Raw genomic sequence first — 24,129 nt, forward strand, 5'->3', positions numbered from 1 at the left:
AGAAGCAGAAATTCCGAGCACCCGCTGAACGCAACGTCTTTCTTACCGGGTCCCGACTCTTCAGAAAGTCCTACATTATCTCCTTACCGGAAAACGTACAACACCTAAAAAGGTAAAACTCCTTTTACTACTGTCATGTTTAGGGGTTGTTATATGTAAACATTTTAAAATGTTTTGTATCTGACATAAAATCAGTTCAGCCGACAGAAAAGGGAAAAGAAAACTCCTTTATCCGCACCGGCAGATCATTTGTCTGAGGTACTGAGCGGAGAAATCCGTGTTTTGCACCCGGAAGTCACGGAAAAAATGGACCAGGTTGGGAAATGAAACCGCGCCTTAAAATTAATATTTACCTTTGATAATTAAAGAGCAAAAATATGAATTTGTTTCTTGTGTTGGCTAGCTGTGGATGCTAATCCTGTATTTCCGCATTAGTGACAGTCCGCCCTGGTTAGTTCAAGTGCTTGTTAACGTTGATCTCAGCTCTGCAGTCAGTTGAGGGTAGCGCTGATCTGGGCGTTTCATGTCTCATATCCACACCTATAAACATCTAATCAAATTTATTCATATGTTTTTTTCACTAATCTATTTTCTTTTTGTGTGTTTTTCCCCCCTTCAGCAACAATGAATGTGTCTCATGAAATAAGTTTGCTTGTGGAGGAAATTCAGCGACTTGGCTGCAAAAGTGAGTCCAGACTGGGATTCCTGGCAGGACGTTGATGTCTTTCGTCTGGAAGTTGTTTGCTATATCAAACAATAAGTTAAATAATATAACACTCAACTCCTAGACTTAGCAAACATAATGAGATAAGATTGTTTGATCGACTTACTGACCCAGTTAGTCAGTTATTTGCCTTAAGCTGTAAAGCATGTGGTGTTTACGCATATTTTTCGTATTTTGTCATATTAAAATCACAAATGTCATTGTATTTTATTACGGTTTTGTGTGAGGGATTAACACAAAAACCTGAATTTATAAAGCGGAAGAAGTGTATCAAGCATTTGTGCTCATCCCCCATTTTTAGAGTTAAAAACAAAATCAACACTTAACCGTTTTTTGGTAATAAGTTAATACTTTAAATGAGCCTTTAAATACTTTAACTTTACTTTAAATAAAAGATAAACAATGCGATAACTCCTACTATTACTTTTAGCAAAATAGTTTCTGTAAACACCAATTCTCAAGTCATGACAAAGATTTCTAATTTAATTCATGTCTTGACTTTGATTAGGCCATTTTAGGACATGAATATGCTTTAATGCAGGCCATTGTTTTGCATGTCTGGTTGTATATTAGGCTTTTTTTCTGCCTCATTCTAAAGTCTTTTACCTCCAACACATTTTTACCCTTTATTATTTATTCAGCTTCATTCAACTTCCCACAACATGCCGCTGCCACCGCCATGTCTTGCCATGTTTATGGTGTGTTCAGGACAATACATAGTCTTGGTTTTCCACTAAACAGGAAGTTTTGATTGTAAGCCAAAAAGTTCCAATTCTCTGATTGCTGCTTTCCATTTTGTGATGATCTATTGCATAAAATCCCATTGAAATACATATATGTTTGTGTTTATAACAAGAGACAGGATGAAAAAAGCTTAAAACACTTTTGTTATTCACTGTATTTTTCAATATTTCATCACGTTTACCTGTAAAATCTTTTGTACCAACTTTCTTCCAGACGACAAAGGTCAGACCAGTGTGAAGTTCGGCGTCTTATTTAGTGACGACCGCTGCGCCAACATCTTCGAGGCGTTGGTGGGGACGCTGAAGGCGGCCAAGAAGCAGAAGATCATCGACTTCCAGGGCGAGCTGCTCCTGCAGGGCGTCCATGACAACGTGGACGTCGTCCTGCTGAAGGAATGAAGCCAAATTTTGAATTTAACGACCCTTTAATGAGCCGAGGGTCTGATTGAAACCTCTGAGAACGCTGCGTCCCTGCGGCACATCTGTCCAAGTTTTTCTCTTTCTTTTTTGTTTGCAGGTCCGTTAAACTAAAATTCAATCACATTTTGCTGGCATTTCTGTATTATTTCACTTCAGTGTGCCAAATTGTTTAAGCTCTACAGCAGCTCTGGAGTGTTTTTGGTTCTTCGGACAAATATTTCTATATTTTGTTTGTTGCACATTTTATCCCTTCAGCTATAAAGTTTCCAAAATCTCAAAAGATGCATGTTTCAATTTGGAAAATTAACTTTCTGCTTCAGACTCCTACACTGTCTTGTTACGATCTGATCCTGCTGAGTGCAGAAACATCTTTTACTATATTTCAGGAATACATACTACAGATTTAACATTAAAAATGCACAAACCAAGAATGTAATATATCCTTATTTTTTAGGTTATGTCATCTTTCGTTGCCTTTTTTTGGATAAAGTTTGTAAATCCCAACCAGATGCCTTTCTTGAGCATTCCCATGCTTAGAAAACCTGTTTGTTTATAGTTCTGACTTCTTGTTCTCTAAAGGCAGCTGTTTTCCCATCAGATCTGAAAAATCCTGTGCATCATCTGTTGTATAAATCCCAGCGTTGCTTCAACCAAACGGCGGTTCTGCTTACTGTTTACATGCGCCGCTTCTACTACCTCCTGTGGACTTTCAAACACGGCGTTCAAAGCACAGCGACTTTTTATACAAACTTTGACCACAAGGAAAGTTAAAAGTGCATTTCAGTACTGCTCTTCTGACTCATTACAACAAAAAACGTTTTTTTAAAATGTCACGAATGAGTTTTCTTCCCCCCGAAAAAAAAAACTTTTTAGAAAAACAGCCTTTTTTTGCAGGAACTTGTAATGAACAAATGGAGAATGTATTTCTTGTGCAGTCTTAAGTGTTGGAAAATGTACTTATAATGATTCTCAGGACCAAAAATGTGCTTGATAACTGTCCCATGGCTTTATTTAGTGTTATAAATTGAGATTTATGATATTAATCTTGTGCTGTTGGTCCAATGAAACATTTGGATCAGGTGTGACTACTTTCTGAAATCCTTGCTCAAGAAATTTTTTGGAAATAAATCCTTAAATAAAATTTGATTTCATCTTATTCCTTATTTTTTATTTGTCTAAAACAGTTGCACAAAAGTTTGTAAAGGTAATGGAGAAGGATTATGAAAGATGCCTGATCTGCAAGTTTTACACGACCTGTTTCTCTGCTGTTCTATCGACTTCACCACTTTTAAGCGTTCTGGTTTTGGTTCAGTTTGATGTTTACTAGTTGACAAAAACAGCTAAAAAAAAAAAAAAATCCAGAAAAGCGGAGACATTATCAAAGTGAACGAAACCGAAAAGTCTTAAAAGTTGTGGGAATGATGCTGCTTGTGCCCGCTTGAATGCGACGTTACTGTATGTTTGGCTCCATCATTGCTACCAACAGAACTGAAGTTGGTTCTGCTGTGGAACAAAATAAAAGTCTTTACACTTGAAGACTTGAGTTGTGATTCTTTTTCTTAAATCTGAATTAATTTAGAAATGGCTTCATGTGTTAAAAGTGTTGCTTTCAAATGAAAATAAATACTACTGGTAAAAAAAAATAGTGGATTTTGTTTTCATAAATTGCTTCTGGCCTCTTAAATCCTCTGGTATGGATCAGAGGAGATTTTGGTCATTTAAGGGATTAGAAATACTTGCACCATGTTGCATTAGAGTCATTAAAGTAAAAGATTGTTTTGTTCTTGGTGCAACTTGGAATGTTTATACATTAATCTGTTGCAAAAACATACAAAACAAAACATTTTTTCTTCTACCCTGCATGATTTTAAACTGTAAATGGAATATAAAAAATAAGATAAATGCATGATTTATGCATAAATACAGTATATGTGTACATATTCTCAGAATTCTTTTTTTTTCAGTGGCCCTAAACCTCTTCCGTAGAAAACATCAATTTTGACCCCCGGTGCAAAAAGTTTGGACACAACTGCTTCATCCATCTATACTCTGTTATTCTTTTCCAAATTGCGGTCTCCTTTGTAGTTCCGTGCTTTCCGAGCGGACTTGAACGCGGCACGTCGTTGACGGCCAGCGGCGGGGGGCGGGGCGGGACCAGCGGACGTCAGGGGGTGGAAGAAAACAGCAGAGCAGGAATCAAAACAAGACACGGACACGCCTTCACTCTTAAAGGTTATAGCAGCTTATTTCTTCTACCTGCTGCAAGCAGCAAAACCCGCGGCTGGAGGAAACCTCCGCCGCCAAGCGAGGCGCAAAACAGAAAGCGCAAACGCTCCGTCGAAGTCCGCAAATGGAGTCCACAGAAATGCCAGACGGCGCGGACGGGAGGCGCTGATAGAGGTCGAAATCCCAGCCGCCGTCGTTGCGAATCGCGTAAAATGCCCAACCAGAAGAGCAGCAAGGGGAAGAAGAGCAAACGCACGAACAGCAGCGGGGACGAGCAAGAAAATGGAGGCTGCACGGCAGCAGCGGGAGGCGCGGCCGCGGCGGTGGCTGCTGCTGCAGCTACCGCTGCGCCCCGGACGGAGCGCTCCAGCGGTAAGAGATGTTGGAGAAGTTTGGAGATGTTGCTTTCCTTCCAGGAGAAACTCTGGCTTATCTGCACCTTTTAAGCACTCATGCGCTGCGACCCTGCCGACGTTTTCCCATCCGATCATAAATGCATGAACTAAATTGATTGATTATAGGCAAACAGAGGCGTTACTGCTCGAGGCCTTGCATGAACTGTTTGATTTTATAAATCAGCTAGTCGTTGTTCCTCAAACTCAGCTGGTGACACTGATTTTAAGGCCATCGCGGCTTGTTTGACTCCAACAAAACAAGCTTAAATCACAATCAAGTGCGCATATTGGACAGGAAAGCGGCCAGTTGGACTCATAATCCATGTAAAACTTTAAAATGCTCTCCTGCGGGCCTCAGCTGTGGTTCCTGGCGCACACCTTGTCCGCACTCAGGTTAAGCTTGTGGCCTTCTTCCTCGACAGTAACACTGACACCTCACCGTTTGCGTGCGCACCCAAACTCCACTGACAGCAGCTGGAGGAGTCATCCCGCTGCAAGCCGCACAAATATGGCTGAGGACGAGCTGTCCGTCAGAGGGCTGCAGCAGGACGGAGTCCGTCAAAGCAAAACCGCAAATCAGCGCATAAACAGCGGAATTAAAAGGAATAAAATGCAACTTTGCGTCATTTGTGCCGTCAGATTTTCAGCCGCGGGGCCAAACGATAAACAGATGCAGCAACACAACTTGTTGATATTTCTGAAACTTTTTCCTCATTTTGTCACGTTGCAACCACAAACTTCAACATATTTTTCTTTCATTGAGATTTTATGTGACTGAACTAAAACAATATGGAGACATGTTTTTTGTTGCTTTACATTATGTTATAGTTATTCCCTCATCAGAAACATAACTAAAGTGTTGCCTTGAGTCTTTCATGCATGTTTAGTAGTCCTTTAATCTCCATGACGACCATTCAGCTGTGAAAAACGCCTGGTTGGACCTAGCTCCGCCTTCGAGGACACAGCTCCTCCTCTGAGCTTTCTCATAACAAACCAGCTCCTTCAGACTAGCCAGCAGCAATGAGCAAACACCTGGTGGAACTGCTAAGTTCGTTATAAAACGTTCTTAAAGGGTTAATAGAGGAGCCATGTTGTGATGACTTCCTGGAGGCGGAGTTTCAGAAAGAGCAGGAGTTTTTAAAGAGACAGAGGCCCAATTTCAAGGTGCTAAATTACAAAGTAAAATTTATTTTCCGTCATATTTGACTTATAATGCATTTTTATAACAGAAGGTAACATAGTTACTTGATTTGCTATAAAATGACACTATGTTTCTAGAAAACGTATATTTCTCACACAAAAAAAAACCCTGAAAATGAATGAAGCTGTCATTATTAAAGTCTGAACGGGTTTATTAATAGTTTAGTATTATTCTATCTAAAATACAGTCAGTGGACAATCAAGTCTTAGTATGTTTGCATTTTCAGATGGACTGATGAGCGTTCAGTGAGATTATATTACATTATTGCCAAATTCAGCTTTAAACTTCTCCGCAGCTAAATACTATTTGTTCACTAATATTCTCCAATCTTCACAGAACATCTGGATTCATAACTTATCCACCGTTTAACTCTGTTTACTAATTGAGCGACTTGAAATCAGTTGGTTTCATTGGGTTTTATGTCACACGTTTCAGACTTTTTAAAGAAGTTGGTTTGTTGCCTGAACGCTCAATTAAACGTACTAAAGTTCGTGTTTGTTATATGGCAAAATAGGAGGAAAAACATGTTCACAATAATGACATTTATGACCCACAGATGCAGAAATTGGCGTTTGGCTTCACATGGTGGTTAAAACACTCACAATACATAATAAAAAGGATCACAACAAAATCACAAACCAACAACAGACACAACCTGATAACAACTCTGAGTAATGCTACTGAATTTGGGATAAATTAGTTCTTATAAATTTGCTTCACTTCCAGAGGGAAGCTTAACTAACTCCTCAAATATGGCGACAATTTGTTGGACTTTTTGTTTTGTTTACTTTTTGTATAAATCTCCCAGCATCCTTTGCTACATGCTGATGATCTTATGTGCCACACTGATGATTCAGTCTATTTGTGTCCATATCACGTGAACATGTTAAAAGTTTAAATACTTTAAATAAGATACTTCTATACAGTCTAAAATACTTTCACTTGTATTTAATTTTCTGATTAAATACAGAACTTTAAAAAAAATTTAATCTACATTAAGACTGTTTAAATTCATCAACCACTTCCATTGTGTATAAATATTTAAGTCAGGGGTGACCAAAGTGCGGTCCGAGGGCCGTTTGTGGCCAATTGACTGATTTTTGTGGCCCCAAACTGCAGCTCAAGAGTGAAACAACATAGCTAATCCAGATTACTTTTTATTTTTAAACACTTTTTTTTTACCATGGAAAATGTTGATTATAACAGAATGTACGTGTCTTTTTATAACAAAGTTTCTATCTGGAGACTTTTACTGAAAAGCCAACTTTGCTTCACCAAAATCAGCTTTTATTTAACTTTTTTAATTTGGCTAAATGTAGCAAGTGCTTCTGAAAGAAAGTGACTCAAATCCTGTTCTTATAATTGAGAATAAATTTGTTCAACTCAGCATGAAACAATTCGTAAACTAGAAGCCTTTCTTTTAAAGTAATTCTGCAAACGTGCAAAATCCTTTCAAATTTGTTATCTACGATAAACAATATTCCTTAGCAACAAAGAAAAAGAAGAAATTGGACTACTTTATTTGCTTTTTTAACCTTTAAAGTTTTCTTTTCCCATATGACAAAAAGTTTGGACACCCCTGACTTATAGATACTTTACGAAAAAGAGTTAGTTGCTCCTGTATTCAAGTTTGCTTTTTTATTTTTACTTATTTTTAAACATTATAATTAAACATTTAGATTGAGCAAACACAATCTGAATGTGTTTGCTCATTTTCTTGTTATTTTCAAGTATAAAAAAAAGCAACTGTGACGAACAGAAAAACATTCACAAATACACAAAAACCATAGAAAATATCACTTGATTTAAAACCTTTCCACAGTCATGCATGAATGCACTTGGGCAAGATACTAATCCTCATAAATGATTAATACATAGATAAATGTAACTATAAAACATTTATTATTCATCTGAAACTCCCAATACAATATCTGAGTTTTGAATGAGATCAAATTAAAGATTTCTTCCTTAAGAAAAAAGAACAACACTGGTGTGTAACACAGACAGAGAGCTGACAGCGCACCGGAAAAGGAAGGAAACCCAACGCACACACACACACACACCCCTCTCATGTTATCAACTCGATTAAGCTGTCTGCCAATGTTTGTTGGCCTTGTTTTAAAAAAGCTGCTGACAGTCCTGAATGGCCTAATTCAATTCTAGAAATAGATGCTATTAGTGACATTTTCACCATTTTCTGTTTTATTTTAATTCAGCTTATGGTGAAGAATCTGCTTCAAAGATTCAGGCTAAAATGGCACCCAATATGATCCATTATTGGAACAATAACAACAATGTTCATCAGAAGAATAGTCAATTAATCTTGATTAATCGTTTCAGCCCTTATCAAAATTATATGTTTTTTCTGAAAATTTCAGATTTAAGCTCAAGATGTGGGCTTTAAATCGTTTTCCAACTGGTTGCCTTTCTTGAGTCTTAACGATTAATCTATGACTAAATTATCTGTCGATTATCTCAGTAATCGATATATCTTGATTAATCGTTTCAGTCCTACTAACAGCTGGATGTTTCTTCTGAAAAGTTCCCAGTTGTGTAGGCTCAGCATGTGGGATTTAAGTATTTTACCAACTGGTTGCCCTTCTTGAGTCTTAACAATTAATCGGCGACTAAATTAGTTGTCGATTATTTCAATAATTGATTTATCTCGACTAATCGTTTGAGCCCTAATCAAAATTGGCCTTTTTTTTCTGAAAATGTCAGATCTAGAGTCATGTGGGCTCAGGATGTTTTACCAGCTGTTTGCTCTTCTTTCTGTCCACTCAGAGGTCCAGTGTGCCTCCCCTCTGGGCTGCAGTCTGGGCCGCTCCATTGACCTGGAGAAGGACGACCACCAGCGGGTCCTCTGCAACAACGAGCTCTGCCCGTACGGCAACTGGATGCACCTGCAGTGCTTCTACGAGTGGGAGAGCTCCATCCTGGTCCAGTTCAACTGCATCGGCCGCGCCCGCTCCTGGAACGAGAAGCAGTGCCGGCAGAACATGTGGACCAAGAAGGGCTACGACCTGGCCTTCAGGTTCTGCTCCTGCCGCTGCGGACAGGGCCACCTGAAGAAGGACACCGACTGGTACCAGGTGAAACGCATGCAGGACGAGCGCAAGAAGAAGCCGTCGGAACGGAGCGCCGGCAGAACTGGGGCGAGCGGGGGCGCGGTGGGGCCTGGAGACGGTCCGTTTGAAGAGCCTAAGAAGAGCAAGCCAGCAGCAGGGGCAGCAGGTGGGAAGTTATCCCAAAGGGCCTCCAGTCAGGAGTTACCTCGTAGACAATCAGTGGACCGCCAGAACTCCATAGAAAGAGGGGCACATGCGGCGGGAGGACTGTCTCCGCTGGGTCCCCCTCAGAAATCCCCATGCGACTCCCCAGGACTGTCCCCTCCCAGCGGGTTTAACTTCTCCCCAACGCCTGTTCTCGGGTCCGGAGGTGCCGGGCTGCGAGGTTCCCGCCAGCTGGGCGAGTTCTTCAAGTCGGCCGTCCACATGGACCCTCAGAGGAAACACCTGCTGGCTGGCGGCGCTCTGAGTCGTCCCGTCGGTTCGGCTGGCGGTCCTCACCTGGACCCCGGGTCCGTCTTCCCGCTGCAGCTGTCCTTCGCCCTCCCGCTCCACCCGCGGCTGACCGGCGGCGGCGGGGACGGGACCCACCCTCACCCGGTGCAATTCCTGAGGAGGCTGGACCTCTCGGAGCTCCTCACCCACGTCCCCCGCCACAAACTCAACACGTACCACGTCCGCATGGAAGACGACGCCCAGGCCGGCCAGGGGGAGGAGCTGCGCAGGTAAAAGTCAAAGGGGTTAAAGAAATGTATTTAGAAAACGACAAAACTCATCCGTACACGACGGCGTTGTACGACCATTGTAGGTAGAAAATTAAATTTACTTCTTTTCTGTAACCAGCATAGCTGTACTACACACTGAAGATAGCATAGTACGTCGTTCTACTCACGAAAAAAAGTATATATCCGCCATAAATCTCAGAAATTTACTACAAAGAAAAAGGAAATTTCTGAGCTTTAAAAGTCAAATATTAGCAAGAAACCCTAAGAAATTTTTATATTAATCTCAGAAATGTTGGAGAAAAAAAACATGGAAATTTCTGAGTTTCAAAAGTCGAACAAATTTAGAAAAATCTTTTTTTTTTCTTGAAAATTTCTCAAATTAATCTCCAAGTTTCCTAATTTTTTCTAGAAATTTTTTCACTTTTCAAACTCAGAAATCTTTTACGTGTCTAGAAAATTTGAGATTAATCTTGAAATTGAGTTTTTTGTAGCAAATGTTCAACTTTTCAAACTAAGACATTTCGTAGTTTATTTTCTAGGAACTTTCTGAGATTAATTGGAATTTATTGTGACATTAACAAATCAAAATTCTTATAAGAAATTCATCAAGATAAATGATAAACGATACGATAAATACCCAACCTTACACTCTATGCACTGTACAATGGCTTCTAGAAAAGATAACACATGTTCGGTTGTTGATTTACCATCCATAAATCATTTGGTACATTCTTTTTGGTTGTGCAGGAGGCTCTACTGATGCTTTTCAAACATGTACATTTGTAGAATTGAGTATCTGTTAGTAGCCATTTCCACGTGCGAGTGTAAACACTAAGTTAGGAGCAGCAGCTTATTTGAATTTAAATGACAGAGGCCCTAAAACATCTCATTCTGAAAGAAGCTCAAAATGGGTAGAACCAGACTAAAATCTCATTATCTACGAATGATTTTCTGCAAGGAAAATGTAATGAAAACGTTTTGTATCACCCATAGATCTATCCTAACAAATTTAAGGATGCACAATAGGTCACCTTTTAAGAAACTGAGTACGTGATGACTCTTTTGTGTGTAGAAACACTCCAGCACAATTAAATTGCTGCTGCAATTCACTCTACTCTTCAACATAGAAAGAGCAGAGCTCGTACTCCTGGGCTTGTACTTCTGTGTATGTTTGATTAGTTGTTGACAGGTTTTTAGACACTTATAATGAAATTACTTCTAACAGGCTGCTCCCTTATAATAGCAAAAAGAAAGGTTGCAAAAGTACAACGTGGAGACGTAGAGTCAGCCAGGTTCAAAGCAAAGGAACTTAAGGTGTTAAACAAAATCAAAACGCCGTTTTCTTTGGTTTTTGGTGTAAATGTTTTCAGCTTCTTTCCTGTTTCCTCTACACATTCCTCCTTTTATCAATACCAGCTTTTGGGTCGGGAGAAAATGTCCACATGGTTATTGTGTGCACTGTGTATGTATCTAAGCTTCAGCAGCAACACAAATTTATTGAATGAGTTTATATCAGAATAACTTTGAGGCTCCCACCCTGATGTTTGTTTTTTTTGCCCTTTGACATTTCCGTCCTGCAGGTTTATCCTGTCTGCTCTCAGTGCGAGCCAGAGGAACGTGGTCAACTGCGCTCTGTGCCACCGCTCGCTGCCCGTGTTCGAGCAGTTCCCCCTGGTGGACGGGACGCTGTTCCTCAGTCCGTCACGCCACGACGAGATCGAGTACGACGTCCCCTGCCACCTTCAAGGTCAGGTTTGAGAGTATCAAATCTGTACAGTTACAAAGTCTGATTTTTGCCACTTCCTGGTCACTTTTACTTGATGAAACTCCAATAAAACGTTTTGATCTTGCTGGTTAGGTTTGCAAGTTATCATTATTGAGTTCATCTAAAGCTGATCAATCTTATCTATCAACTTACGGTTAATTGGTAAGCATCTATTTCTTAAAAACTTGAGTTTGCTGTTTTATCAGGGGTCACATTTTTCATAATATGCTGAATATAAAATAAAAAAACGTAAAATTTTAACATTATTTGTGTCAGCTGCATGACTGGATAAACGGAAAACAGAGTTTTCTCCCATTATTAACCTTATTCATATTTATAAAATATAATAAAACAGGAACTTCTTGATTGCTGAACAGAACAAAAAGATAAAAAGAATAAAATAGAGATGTTCATACAGAAATACCATCTTTGCTCTTGAAGAAAAATCAGCCTTACTTATTTGGATCATGTTTTTTTCCTGTCATCACATCTTCGCTTTCGTAGCAAATCAAAAAAATTTAATCAGAAGTTAAGGTTACAACTTAAGAAAGAAGTTTGTTGAGTGTTTATATTTCAAAACAGAACCGCATAAAGTGTATTTTGTGTCCCACATCAGACACTTTTTGGACCGTTGCTCTTTCCTGTTCTAGGATATCCGCCATCTTTAATCTTGTATCAAGTGGCTCCATCTGCAGCGCCCTCTGCTGGATGGCGGCCAAACTAACACTAAAATAAGGTCTAAGCCAGTGTGTCTCAAACTTTCAATCCATTTAACAAACACGCACAAACCAACTAATTTGTCATATATACAACCTGAAATTAAAATATTAGTCTCTTAACTCACTTATTGTCATGAACCGGTTTACTGTGGGCATTTTGAGTTTTGTGAAAAGTGTGTTTTCCAAGTTTTCCAATAATGTCCAACACATTTGAAATCAAAAAAGAAGTTGTTCTTTACCAAGTGTTGTGTGCTTTAGTCACATTTAGGCCTATTTGTAATTTAGAAGCATAATTAAAGAAAAATAGACTTGAGTTGCTTTGGCAGAAACACAAATCCTCATCTGCACCATTAAATATAATAAATATAAACTCATGTATTTATCTATTGTGTTTATTTAATTTAATCATTTAAAATAGACTTACCTGTTGAGGTGCAAGCAGAGCATCATGAGGAAGCAAAGTCATAAAAAAAAAACAAAGAACAGTTCTCACCAAATGTGACAGTTGAGCCGTTCAAAAGAACTGAATCGTTCGTGAATATCAAAACTCGCAGCAGCCTTCACTTAGCTTCCTCCGATCTTATAAGTAGTCTTCTTTCCACCGGTGTCTTCAGTTTTTCCTTGGAGTGACCCACTAAGCCACTTTTACTTTGCTAATCTTAACCACAATCCTTCGGTAAGCTAGCTGTAGCGTCGTACTGTGAGCTGACGTCACGGCAAATAAACGGTCGTTTACGTGCAGTACCTTGCTGGCCACCAGGGGGCGGCCGCGGATCATAGTTTGAAAAAGGCTGGTCTAAGCGGACGATTTTGGTTATTCGATTGGAACTAATTTTAGTATAATACACTATCAGTCTACAATTAATCACAAGTCAATTGATACCGGCCTTCCTTGGAGAAACTTGAAGCTGTACTCATCAGAAAAATCTCACTCTGCGCTTCCTGTTTCTCCATTTAGATAGAAGTTGCTTCTTCGTTGTCCTGCTTGGCCCAAATAGGAAACTCTGCACTAATGGCAACAGTTCTCATGGAAAAACGTCCTTTAAAAGTCTCAGTGGAGAGTTTCCATTTGAATTTAAAAACTGTTTTCACACTTTTCGGATAGAAATCCAACTGAAGAGCTTTTAAAAAACATGTTTTCAGATCCACTTTCACTTGCAGGTCAGTCTCAGAATGAGAACATGCATCATAAAATGACTGTCTAAAAAAGAAAACACTGACCCATCAGTCAGTGTTGTGCGTAGAGATGTAAGATTTTCTGCCGACTTCTGCACAGTCCCAACATGAATGTGAATCAGCGCAGCTGCAGCGTGGAGCGTCTTTGATGTGCTGACCCACAAGCTTTGATATTCTTGTCTTTGATATGCAGAAGCATGGAAGGGTTGTTTATTTGAGGGTTTTTTCACCCTTCTGTCTGCAGAACCAAAGGAGAAGTTAAAAATACCTCACACAGATTTAACATGGTCTAATTTAACTAAAACACTCTGTGGTTGTATGAATAATATCGCTATTTTTTTTTAAAATTTCAAGCAAGAAATATTTAAATTTGGTCTTTCTTAAAGGGAAAGGCGAAGAAAACAGAGAAATACATCACCAGGATTTACTCACCTCTTTGTAGATTTATTTCTTTTAAACATTTAGAGTTGGATAGAGGTGGATAGAAAACCCAAACATTGTACTCAAGTAAAAGTAGCACTACTTTGTATTTTTACTGAAATAAAAGTAGAAAGTAGCAGTCCAATAAATTACTCAAGGAAAAGTAAAAAAGTATTTGGTAAAAAGTCTACACTGATCAAATGATCAATCATTTAATATTTAAAAATTACACCATGAGACAGACTAAATTATAAAGTTAAGTGGAAATTTTGGTATTTTAAGCACGAAAATGACAATAATTCATATAAGTAACAAAAATAACAAAATCAGCCAAAAAAAAAAAAGGTTTCCAAATCAGTTTCTGTCAATAAGAAACGTATGAAACTTTAACAAAAACGGCACGTGTGTCTGTACGTGGTGAATTTTTGGTTAAAACATTCAGTGGGTAGAAAATCCAGAAATTTTACTTAAGTAAGAGTAGAAATACTTCATAATGAAAATACTCAAGTAAAAGTAAAAAGTAAAGCATAGTAAAACTATTTCTAAAATGCATTTAAAAAAAGGTTACTGAAGAAAATGTAATTGAATAAATGTAACTAGTTACCGCTCAACTCTGCAGGTGGAATATTTTAGGAAATTAAAGCTTTTTTATGGAAATATAAAAAGCGAGAACCCATTCTCTCCTGTAACTGTGTTTTCTTAGGTCTAGACTTTTAATAATCATCAAAAAAATTTTTTAAATATGACATAAAACATGGTGGAAAAGCTACTCTAAACATCTTCTCTTATAATAACTTTGAATTACTTTACAGATTAATTTTTCTGTCTAATAATTTTTGTTGTTTGGCTTTCAACAGGTCGATTAATGCACCTCTATGCCATTTGTGTGGACTGCTTGGAGGGCGTCCACAAGATCGTCTGTATTAAGTGCAAATCACGCTGGGACGGGAGCTGGCACCAGCTGGGCACCATGTATACCTATGATATACTGGCTGCTTCACCTTGCTGCCAGGTGGGTAAACTGACCACACAGTGAATTAATATTTATGCGTCGTCCACCCTGGAAATCTGATTACAGATACAGGTGGTAACACCCACCGTCATACATAATAGCAAAGTAGCAAATTTCCATGACTAGTCCTGTTGGCTTATTGTTTTAATAATAATAAGAAGAAAAAAAACGGCTTCAGACTATTGCACATAAAAAAACTCTTCATGAAGGACAAAATCAAACAGTTGTTTGCAATTTGCAGTCTATGATAATTCAATCATTTTCCATTTAAATGAATACGTTGACTAGAGTTTGCATAGCGGCGCCAAAAATATTTTTATACAGTTAAGCCAGGCTAACCTAAGCAGGCTAACTGTTAGCATAAGGCTCCTTTTGTTGTTTAACAATCACCATTAATATTTTTTATATATTGTTTCAAGTGTATTTTTGTTAAATGGGACATTAAATATTAATCAACATTTACATGCAAATACATGAGATGATAGCAAAGTGGATAATTTCCATCTCTACTCCCGTTACTTATGTTTAGTAAGAAAAAGCAGCCTCAGACTGCTACATAAAAACTATTCATAAAGGACAAAAGAGGGTCATTAAACAGTGGTTGTTAGCAATTTGTAGTCTATAATAGTTCAATAATGCTCCATTTCAGTTGATAAGTTGACTAGAGTTAGCATAATGGCGCTAAAAACAGAGTTAAGCCAGGCTAAGCTAAACAGGCCAACTATTTAGCTAAACTACAAAAAATATGCTCCTTTTAGTCCTTTTGTTGTTTTAAAACCAGCACTAATATATTTTTATTTGTTGTTTCAAGGTTTTTTTTCTTTTAAATTAGAAATTCCATATTAATTAACATTTACCTGCAAATATACGAGATGACAGCAAAGTGGCTAATGTTCACCTCTTGTCCCGTCGCCCATGTGATTAATAATAAGAAAAAGCAGTTTGCAATTTGTAATCTATAATAGTTATATCATTTTCCTTTAAGTTTTTAAGTTAACTAGAGCATAAAGACGCTAAAATTAGTTTGATTCACTAATGTCAAATTAGTCGCATAACCTATTTATCGTGCTGTAATAAACTGTTGTAGTACGCTGACAACATGCTAGCTAATGCTAAAACGGCAAGATAAATGTGGGTAACCAAGGCAACCAGTGAGAACACCGCGGTTAGGGTCTTGCTGCAGTCGAGTTGCGCGCGCATCCGCTCTGTTTACCAGTAAGCCACGCTAAGCTAAACAGGCTAATTGTTTAGCTAGACTGTTAGCAAACAAACAACGAAATCTGCTAGCAGTGTTAGCTCACCTGTGCGTCCATTTCCTGTTTGTCCTCAGGCTCGGCTCAACTGTAAGCACTGCGGCAAGCCGGTGGTGGACGTCCGAGTCGGGATGCAGTATTTCTCAGAGTACAGCAACGTCCAGCAGTGCCCTCACTGCGGCAACCTGGACTATCACTTCGTTAAACCCTTCTCCTCATACAAAGTACTAGAGGCTTATTGACAAACGTTTCAACTCACGCTAGTTCAGATGCTTTTTGTTCTCATTTTCTAACACAATCTAGGAAAGATCTTTAATTTTCTGAGGCCTTAAAGGTGGTTTTTATGATTTTAAGTTCTCCCTTTTTAAGAAAAAAAAAAACGACGGAAGAAAGAGTCGAAGTGTGAGAGAGAAGTGTTGATAAAGTGTGGAGCAAACACATTTATCTGAGACAAGTGAATGTATCTGTAAGCCAAATTTGCTTTTATTTTTTACCAAAACCGATCTTAAAATAAAGAGGAAGATTCACACTGATGATGCTGTCGCTCATTCTTTACATCTTCAACCTCCAGCAATCATTTCATTCATTTCCACACAGTTTGGCAAACAAAAACCAGCATCTACAAGCCAATCACATTTAGAAAAAATGGATCAGATTACTCATGATCCATGAGTAAAAGCTCCAGATTACTCATGATCCATGAGTAATCTGGAGCTTTTTCACCCAACTAGCCATATGTTCACACCCAAGGCTATTAGGTTACAGGAATATCTGCTCTCAAAACGCATCATCATCATCATCATCAACTCTTTTACAGCTTTTATTCAGCTTTTATTCAGAGTGTTGAAGTTGCTGCTTCAGTATCTCTCTTCTTGTCCTTGCACGTCTCTGTAATCCTCGTCTCATCTTACAGCAGCGTCTTATTGCCTCTGCTTACTGAAACATGATTCAGTTCAGCCACTCTTAGGTCATTTTGAGTCTATTTCTAGTTATTTTGCATGTGTGTGTTACTGTGAGCTCATCTTGTCAGCTGGTTTGTGGGGCTGTAGCATCTCATTGTGACTTGTGTGAACGCTTTCATGTGTATTCTCCTTGAGTCCAGTATTTTCATTTTAAGACTCGCTGACCTCCCAACATGAGAACCCAGCTGCCTCCGTTGATAAATATGACCTTAACCGCTCTGAAGCTGCTGTAACATTCAGGCACCGTTTTGTTCGTGTGAAAGCGTCTCTCCCATCACTGCTGCACGACTTCCTCCTTTGTGTCCGTGTTGCTAACAGGAAGCGTTTTACTGGCTTCAGGCTGCGGCTCCTCAGCTCTGGTCTTTGCTTTCTGCGCCAGCTCCTTGGCGGACGGCGGCCGGAGAACGCACATGGCCGCCTGACCTTCTCGTGTGACCTTTGGCTTGGAGACGAAGGCCGTCATCACGGTCATTTGCTCCACCATTTCCTCCAGAGTTTTGTCCTACAGAGAGAATAACTTCATTAGATCTTATCAGACGTGTCCTTGCCAGAGTTGGGGAGTAACTGGTTACATTTAATCGAGTAAATTTGTTTTGAAAAAATTTACTTTTAGGAGTATTTTTACTACGCTGGACTTTTTACTTTTACTTGAGTAATTTTATTATAAAGTATTTCTACTATTGAGTAAAATTTCTGGATTTCCTACCCACTGAATGAAAAACAAACATGTTTTAACCAAACATTCACCAGACACAGACACACACCTGCAGTTTTTGTTACAGTTTTATAAGTTTTATAATGAAAGAAACTGATTTGGAAAAATTTTCTTTTACCTGACTTTGATATTTTTTTGTTACTTATATGAATTATTATCATTTTGGTTCTTAAAAAAACAAAATTCTCACTTAACTTTACATTTTGGTCTCTCTGATTGTGTAATTTAAAAATATTAAATGGTTGATAATTTGATCAGTTACTCAGTTCTTAAGTAGACTTTTTACCAAATACTCTTTACTCTTACTTGAGTCATTTCTTTGACATATACTTTTTACTTCGAAGTAAAAATATGTTGAAGTAATGCTACTCTTACTTGAGTATAATTTTTGCGCTCTACCCACCTGTTGTTACTGATTTCTGTGTTTTTGCTTTTTTTTTTGGCCACATTTAAATGTTTTATATCAAATTTAATTTCAAAAACGTTAAGAGTGGAAGCAAAGTGAAGTCTTTAAATGGCATATAGGGGGAAAAGCTGCCTACAGTAAGAAGACTACGTGTGGTAAATTAATTTACTTAAGTAGAACCATGAAGAAGTAAAATAATAAGAATAAAGCAACAGATCATAGTCCAACCTCTCAGTCTCACTGACAAACGCAAAATTTTACCAAGTATTTTTGGTCCCGTTTCTATTGAAAATGTTAGTACACTTGAAATAAAACAAAAAACTTACAAATACCTTTTCTGCAAAATAGGAGATTTTAAAAATATACTCCTAAATATTGATTAAAAAAAGTTAAAGATAAATTGGCAGATTATTTCACTTGTAACATGGGACGAATGTGTTACAACAGAAAAGTCACTTGTAAGTTAGTTTTGTTTACTAAAATATCTGCAGTAGAAACTAGACCAAAAATACTTACAGTGCTGGAAAGCGTCGCAAAACATTTTCTTAACTGGCAATTCACCTATTTACAACATCAGGCTCATTTCAAAATGTTAATAAAATCCTTGCTTTGTTTGATATTATATGTTTTTCTGATATAATCCATTTAAGAGGGTGAAAATTAATATTTGTGATTTAAAGGCTAAAAGGAAAATAAATTATCCTTCAGAAAAAAATTCAATAAGTAATCAAAAAACAGCAATTTCCTCATAAAAAGGCGAGTAAATTGAACCCAAACTTTGAAAATGATATAAATATTCCTTATTTGTGAGTAAAGCTCACCAGGTTATCAATGTGCTGGTTGCGTTTTCCCCGCAGCGTCAGCCTGACGTGATGTTTCTTCTCCAGCCAGCTCTCCACTTGTTTCAGCTTCGTGGACAGATCGTGGGACGCGATGCCGGCTGAGATGTTGAGCTCCTTCACCTGGACAGGACCTGCAGCGAAAACCTGAGTCAGAAAACCTTCAGTAAACTCACTCATTTTCACTCTAGTGAAACTGATCTCAACTTGCCACCATTTTTGGTGCGTAACAGGAGCGTGAAACAGACGAGGAGTTGCAACCCTGCTGATAAAAGTCTGGAGTAAAAGTAAATTTTATCAAATTATTTTTATGTTTTCTGCCTTTGCAGAAAATCTAAATGACAAAAACTTGGACCAGAAGTGACATTAATATGAATGTTTTATTTTTCCACGGGAACAAAATGTTGCAAAAACTGCATTAATCTGTTTGCATAATAAATGTCAAAGTGGTTTTTTATTACCAGGAAGACTTTGTAACAGCTGCTCTTTCTACCTTGCCGTCTTTGTATAAATCTTTGGTTCAAACACATGTTTAGTGGAACCAACATATTTAGCTCTTAATTGTGGCTTGGTCTATTCAAAAACTTTTATTTTGTTTGCTTGAAGTTGTGTTTTGGTTTATTTGGATGCACGTTTGGACTCACGGGGAAGCTGAAAAATAAAATCTGCCCTCATTTTATAGAAAAACTCTAAACTTTCTGGGTCAAAACTGACTTGTATTTGGATTTAATAATTGTTATCCATCTTGACTCAGAGCCAACAGTAGAAATGTGAGCCCAGAGCATGATGCTGCCTCTACCAGGGTGTTTCTTTTGGTCCTGTTCTTTTTGTATCAAACAGACGCCCACAAAGTTTTTTAAAATTATTTTAGTCATACCTAAATGTTTTCGTTAGGAGAAAAATCTTGTAATCCTCTCTAGTCCTAACATTTAGAAAATAAAGGAGATTACCTTAACTTTTAAATAAAACTTATAATTTCCAGAAATCTGTGCAGCTGTTTCAGCTTCTTAAATAGTTTGACTATATTCCGTCTCGTTTTTCATTAATTTTATCACCATTTTTTAAAATACGTTCCATGGTTTAGCGATAATGCTGTCAAAAGTTGCTGTTGCTCATCTACTGACTGACGTCTTTGAGCAATTATACCATTTTTATTCTCTGAAATCTCGCTGCAGATTATGGCAATACCTGAAGATGGAAATATCAGGATAAATCCAGCAAAACAAGCTGAGTTTTCTTTCAGGTTAATCAGATTTATGGCAGCTGCAAAATCAATTTAAATGAAAATGAAATCTTGCCTCAACAAAGTGTCAGTTTAGCAATCTGCACTTCTATACAAACAGGTCACTGCACCTTTTAATTATTTTATATTTTCATCCTTAACAGATTTTTTAGTTGTCAGATAAAACATATTGTTTAAACGGAGGGTTGTTCCTTTTACCCATAGGAAGTGAATAGTTGTGATCTTCTGTACATTATAGTGATTTAAGTTTCATACCTGCTTTCGCCTTATTTTTATCTCGAAGTCTCAGCTGCTCCTCGTGGATCTGTTTCCCGCTCATCAGCTGGTACAGCGGCGGCTCTTCGTTTTCCCTCACCAGCACCAGCTTCAGATCCTTCTCATTCATGATTCTGATCACATCGGCGCGATGCATCAACCCCAGTTTCTCCCCCTCCTCGTCGATCACCTGGATCTCTTTGTGAGAGATTTTCCGCCCGACGCTGCTGATGGAGGCGTTGGCGCGAGGATCCTGCTTCTTCATCTTCTTCGCCGCTGGAGTCGGTGTTTCTTCAGGAACCTCAGTGGAGAACGCAGATCGTCTCCAGGATGTAGAGACGATGTCGTGTCTTTCGCAGAGTCCGGTTGATCTCAGAGCTGGTGTCCAGTAGCCGGGCCTGCCGCCGCCGCACACGGCTCTCACTGTGTGGCCCAGAAGCCACCGCACACAACCTGCAGACATTTCCTGCACAGAACAACAGCAGTGAAACGTAATTAATTTAAAAAAACAAAACAAATTAATGATAAAAGGTATAAAAATGTGGAAGAATAACAACCCCAAAACGCTGCTCACTGAAATCATTTCCATTTGGAAACAATGTCATCATATGGTTGATAAATTGTAAAAGTAATTATTGCGATAAATGATAATATTGTTTTTTTGGGACCATTTTCAAATAATATAATGTTAATGGCATAATAATGCTAGTACACGCTTTCAAATATCAGTAAACTTGAATTTTGTAAGGAACAATTAACACTGGAACTGGGAGACATTTTAAATATCCAAAATAAAACGGAAATAAAAAAGCCACACTCAACTCCAACCATAAATAAATGGATTAGGAAATCTCTGTAATCAAAATTAGCCTTCAAAAATATGAATCATTAGACTCATTTTAATTTACTATGTTATTAACTGCTTATGGCGACAGGTTTAGTGGTTGAGACATTTTTCCAGTTATCAGTTCTGGTTATGATGGTTAACCGAGTTGTTCTTTTACTTTTGATAGGCCAATTGACTTAAAAATAAAAATAAATATAAAACAGAATTTTATAAAATTAACATTAGCTGTCTGATTTCTAGATGCAATTGTGCACAAATAATGATTACAATGCAATTTATAGTCAACAAAATGATAAAAACAGTCTGGTTATGGAGAGTTTGTTTTTAAATTGTCCTCAAACACTTAAAACTGACCTCCAGCAAAACCCTGAAAAAACAACAAACAGCGTTTCAAACAAAGCCTGTTTAAAAGCGAAAACTCTTTCTAATTTGCATAAAGTACATTTCCCCCGTTTGTTAAATACATTTGCACATGTTTTACCTCAGTAGTGGATTATTTTTCAGTCCTCTGTAAGCAGCTGCAGGGTGACTGTGTCTACTTCCGCCTTGCGCTACTTCACGGGACCATGCGTCAGAAAAGCGCTCTGCTGCCCCCTGGCGGCCTGGACACGGAAACGGAATCCAAAATTAGCAAAACAAATGCAGGTTCTGCATTTTTCAGACGTTTTCTTGCTTCAACAGCTCAGGATTTAATAAGTGGGTCAAAAACAGACTGCTGAATAAATAATGTAACCATTTTAATCAGGTTTGTTAGAGCAGAGACACATTTAAAAGCTGCCTTAAGAGATTAATTGGGTTTGATCTTCGTTTAAAAATACGTACACATAGGCTGAAACAAAGTACAAAGCTTACTGTTTATTTATTTTTTACAGATATTTAAGAGGTCAAAAATATTTAATTCCAACTTTATCTGCAACGCGTAATTACAGAAGTTAATACAAATTTATGAAAGCCAAACTAAAAATATAAAAAGTTTTTAGTTTCCTTTTGGAAACTTGATGGGTTTCCAAATGGACCAAATGTGAATTGATTTTTATTTATTTATTTTTTGGAGGGTTTTAAAAGCAAAAATAAACATGTTATAATGGGTTAAACTCCTCATTTAAACTCCTCCTTTGCACAAATAAAAGCTCACACTTAATCATAAAAATCAATATTACAAATCAGGCCTGTAAAGGAGGCCTAAACTGAAAACAATGGGAATCTGACACATCTACTTAGGAATATGCAAATATTATCTTTGCAAAAGCTTCTGGAGGATTTTGGAACTGGAGTTAGCTTGTTTCTGAAGTATTACCAACACAAATATGACCTAAACATCACCTTTAATATAAAATAGCTTACCTTGAATTATCACAATAAAATACATTTTAAAAATAGCTATTTAACTTTAGTATTTTTCCAATGTTAAAACCAAGACTGGTTTAGGAAAAAGTTAAGTTTCTTGTCTCTTATTACAGAAAGTAGGTGGAGATTGTTAGGCTTCAGTGTGGAAGTATCATTGTTTTAATTTGTGTTTTGAGTGCATTCATCTAAATATCACCACATTTTGAAAGTAAACATAACTTCATTAAATAAGATGACATTAAAATAGTATTTTTCTGTCCATACTGACAGCAGCTCCATTTCTGTTTCAAAATATAAAAATAAAAGTTGCAGTCTTGCTTGAAATATCAAATTAAATGGAGTTTCTCTTTTTTCCCCACAGCTCTTTAAAGACAAAGAGTTGTTTTGTGCCTCTATGTGAGATATCAATCATCTCATGTAAATCAAAATATATTAATGTCACTCAGAAGGAAAATTCATGGTAATATAGTTCAGAGCTTCGGGATGGTTTTCTGTCATACCTGTCAGGTCAAGAGAACAAAACTTGTAAATAAATAAAATAAGCAAAGAGAATGTTAGTACACATAAAACACATGCAAACCAGATTGAGAATCCATCACTGTTACCTGGAAAACAGACAGACGGCATCAGATACAAGCAAACAAATGAAACAGCAATGTGCAAATGCAAGGGTGGATTTAAATGACCTTGTACAGGTGAACGGCTGGAGAAGTTCTTCACGAATGACGTTGAAATATATTTTAGAAAACAATTTCATCTCTCAGGGTGAACTATAAATATCTCAAGTTTCACAGAAGGGAGACAGAGGATTTTATATTCCAGTTTAACTGCTGGGAAGATGGAAAACAACAACAACTTAGGCATCAGTACATACTCTGTTACTTATATTTTATGACAATAAACACCTTATTACAGGGAAAATACATTAGACGTAAGCAATATTTTCATATTTTCCTTTTTACAAGCTGTTATATGATATTTTTAGAGCAACTTTAGCCTTAAATGTTTATGTTAAAATCTGAAGAACCAAAGCAACTGATAAAAACAAATAAAATACAGAAATAAGGAGCAGAACAGGGACAACTTAGAGTTTTGCACAGATATTAGTGAACTCAGAGTGTCGGAAATCGAGAGCAGAGGTGGGGAGTTAATGAACTAAGTTGATAAAACTGAGTTTATGTGAAATAATAAAGAGGTAATGTGCATAACTGAGAGCATCTGAACCCGAAAGAGCTTTGGTTCTTACAAACAGTAACACAAAGATCTAAATAATTTTATAAAAAGGACCAACTTTCCTGGACCAGAACAAAAATTAGCCAAATATTTATTTATTTTCCAGTGGATTGCAGATGTTATCCAAATGTTTGCATCTTAAAGGAACCAGGACCGGAGCAAACTGGGCTTCCTCAGTCACAATCATCGTCTATTTATTCTGTTTTTCCTTTCAATAAACTGTTGTTTCTTGAATTGCATTCATTCTTAACATAAACATTACTTAGAGGTGGACAGGGAATCCAAACATTTAACTCAAGTAAAAGAGCCGCTACTTCAAAAATATTTTTACTTTAAATACTTTGGGAGTATCTGTTATGCAAGTAATGTCTTAATGATGGAAACGGTTGAACCCACATTTAGTAAACCAGCCTTAAATCTATCAGAGAATCAAAA

General features: G+C 37.6%; 3 protein-coding genes and 1 long non-coding RNA gene across 4 annotated transcripts; 2 read left to right on the forward strand and 2 right to left on the reverse strand.

The window, feature by feature from the left end:
• The first annotated feature begins 2 nt into the window (after positions 1-2).
• Positions 3-3,423, forward strand: abracl (ABRA C-terminal like). The gene is made up of 3 exons (XM_032586266.1): positions 3-112; positions 620-685; positions 1,682-3,423. The coding sequence occupies exons 2-3, from the start codon at positions 625-627 to the stop codon at positions 1,864-1,866; spliced, it is 246 nt and encodes an 81-aa protein (XP_032442157.1). The 5' UTR covers positions 3-112; positions 620-624; the 3' UTR covers positions 1,867-3,423.
• On the reverse strand, positions 1,297-1,721 carry LOC116734729 (uncharacterized). Its single transcript, XR_004342257.1, has 2 exons — positions 1,650-1,721; positions 1,297-1,529 (listed from the first exon to the last, which is right to left on the reverse strand). It is a non-coding gene; the product is annotated as an uncharacterized LOC116734729 (long non-coding RNA).
• A 601-nt stretch (positions 3,424-4,024) lies between the features above and the next one.
• Positions 4,025-16,380, forward strand: heca (hdc homolog, cell cycle regulator). Its single transcript, XM_032586264.1, has 5 exons — positions 4,025-4,485; positions 8,494-9,502; positions 11,083-11,249; positions 14,440-14,594; positions 15,925-16,380. Exons 1-5 carry the CDS (start codon positions 4,326-4,328, stop codon positions 16,087-16,089), a joined length of 1,656 nt encoding a protein of 551 aa, XP_032442155.1. The 5' UTR covers positions 4,025-4,325; the 3' UTR covers positions 16,090-16,380.
• On the reverse strand, positions 16,309-23,260 carry mtif3 (mitochondrial translational initiation factor 3). Its single transcript, XM_032586265.1, has 5 exons — positions 23,148-23,260; positions 21,596-21,716; positions 20,268-20,733; positions 18,752-18,903; positions 16,309-17,311 (listed from the first exon to the last, which is right to left on the reverse strand). Exons 3-5 carry the CDS (start codon positions 20,728-20,730, stop codon positions 17,084-17,086), a joined length of 843 nt encoding a protein of 280 aa, XP_032442156.1. The 5' UTR covers positions 20,731-20,733; positions 21,596-21,716; positions 23,148-23,260; the 3' UTR covers positions 16,309-17,083.
• Positions 23,261-24,129: the final 869 nt, after the last annotated feature.

The sequence above is a fragment of the Xiphophorus hellerii genome, chromosome 15 (genome assembly GCF_003331165.1).
Source record: "Xiphophorus hellerii strain 12219 chromosome 15, Xiphophorus_hellerii-4.1, whole genome shotgun sequence".
In the NCBI taxonomy this organism is placed as follows: Eukaryota; Metazoa; Chordata; class Actinopteri; order Cyprinodontiformes; family Poeciliidae; genus Xiphophorus; species Xiphophorus hellerii.

Bases quoted from the DNA above. Each gene is read 5' to 3' on its own strand.
- abracl (XM_032586266.1), top strand. From the start codon at position 625: ATGAATGTGTCTCATGAAATAAGTTTGCTTGTGGAGGAAATTCAGCGA. The intron at 686-1,681 runs GTGAGTCCAGAC...ACTTTCTTCCAG, and splicing joins TCAGCGACTTGGCTGCAAAA to ACGACAAAGGTCAGACCAGT.
- mtif3 (XM_032586265.1), bottom strand. From the start codon at position 20,730: ATGTCTGCAGGTTGTGTGCGGTGGCTTCTGGGCCACACAGTGAGAGCC. The intron at 18,904-20,267 runs GTATGAAACTTA...TTTTCGCTGCAG, and splicing joins TAAAAATAAGGCGAAAGCAG to GTCCTGTCCAGGTGAAGGAG. The intron at 17,312-18,751 runs GTGAGCTTTACT...TTCTCTCTGTAG, and splicing joins ACCAGCACATTGATAACCTG to GACAAAACTCTGGAGGAAAT.
- heca (XM_032586264.1), top strand. From the start codon at position 4,326: ATGCCCAACCAGAAGAGCAGCAAGGGGAAGAAGAGCAAACGCACGAAC. The intron at 9,503-11,082 runs GTAAAAGTCAAA...TCCGTCCTGCAG, and splicing joins CAGGGGGAGGAGCTGCGCAG to GTTTATCCTGTCTGCTCTCA. The intron at 14,595-15,924 runs GTGGGTAAACTG...GTTTGTCCTCAG, and splicing joins CTGCTTCACCTTGCTGCCAG to GCTCGGCTCAACTGTAAGCA.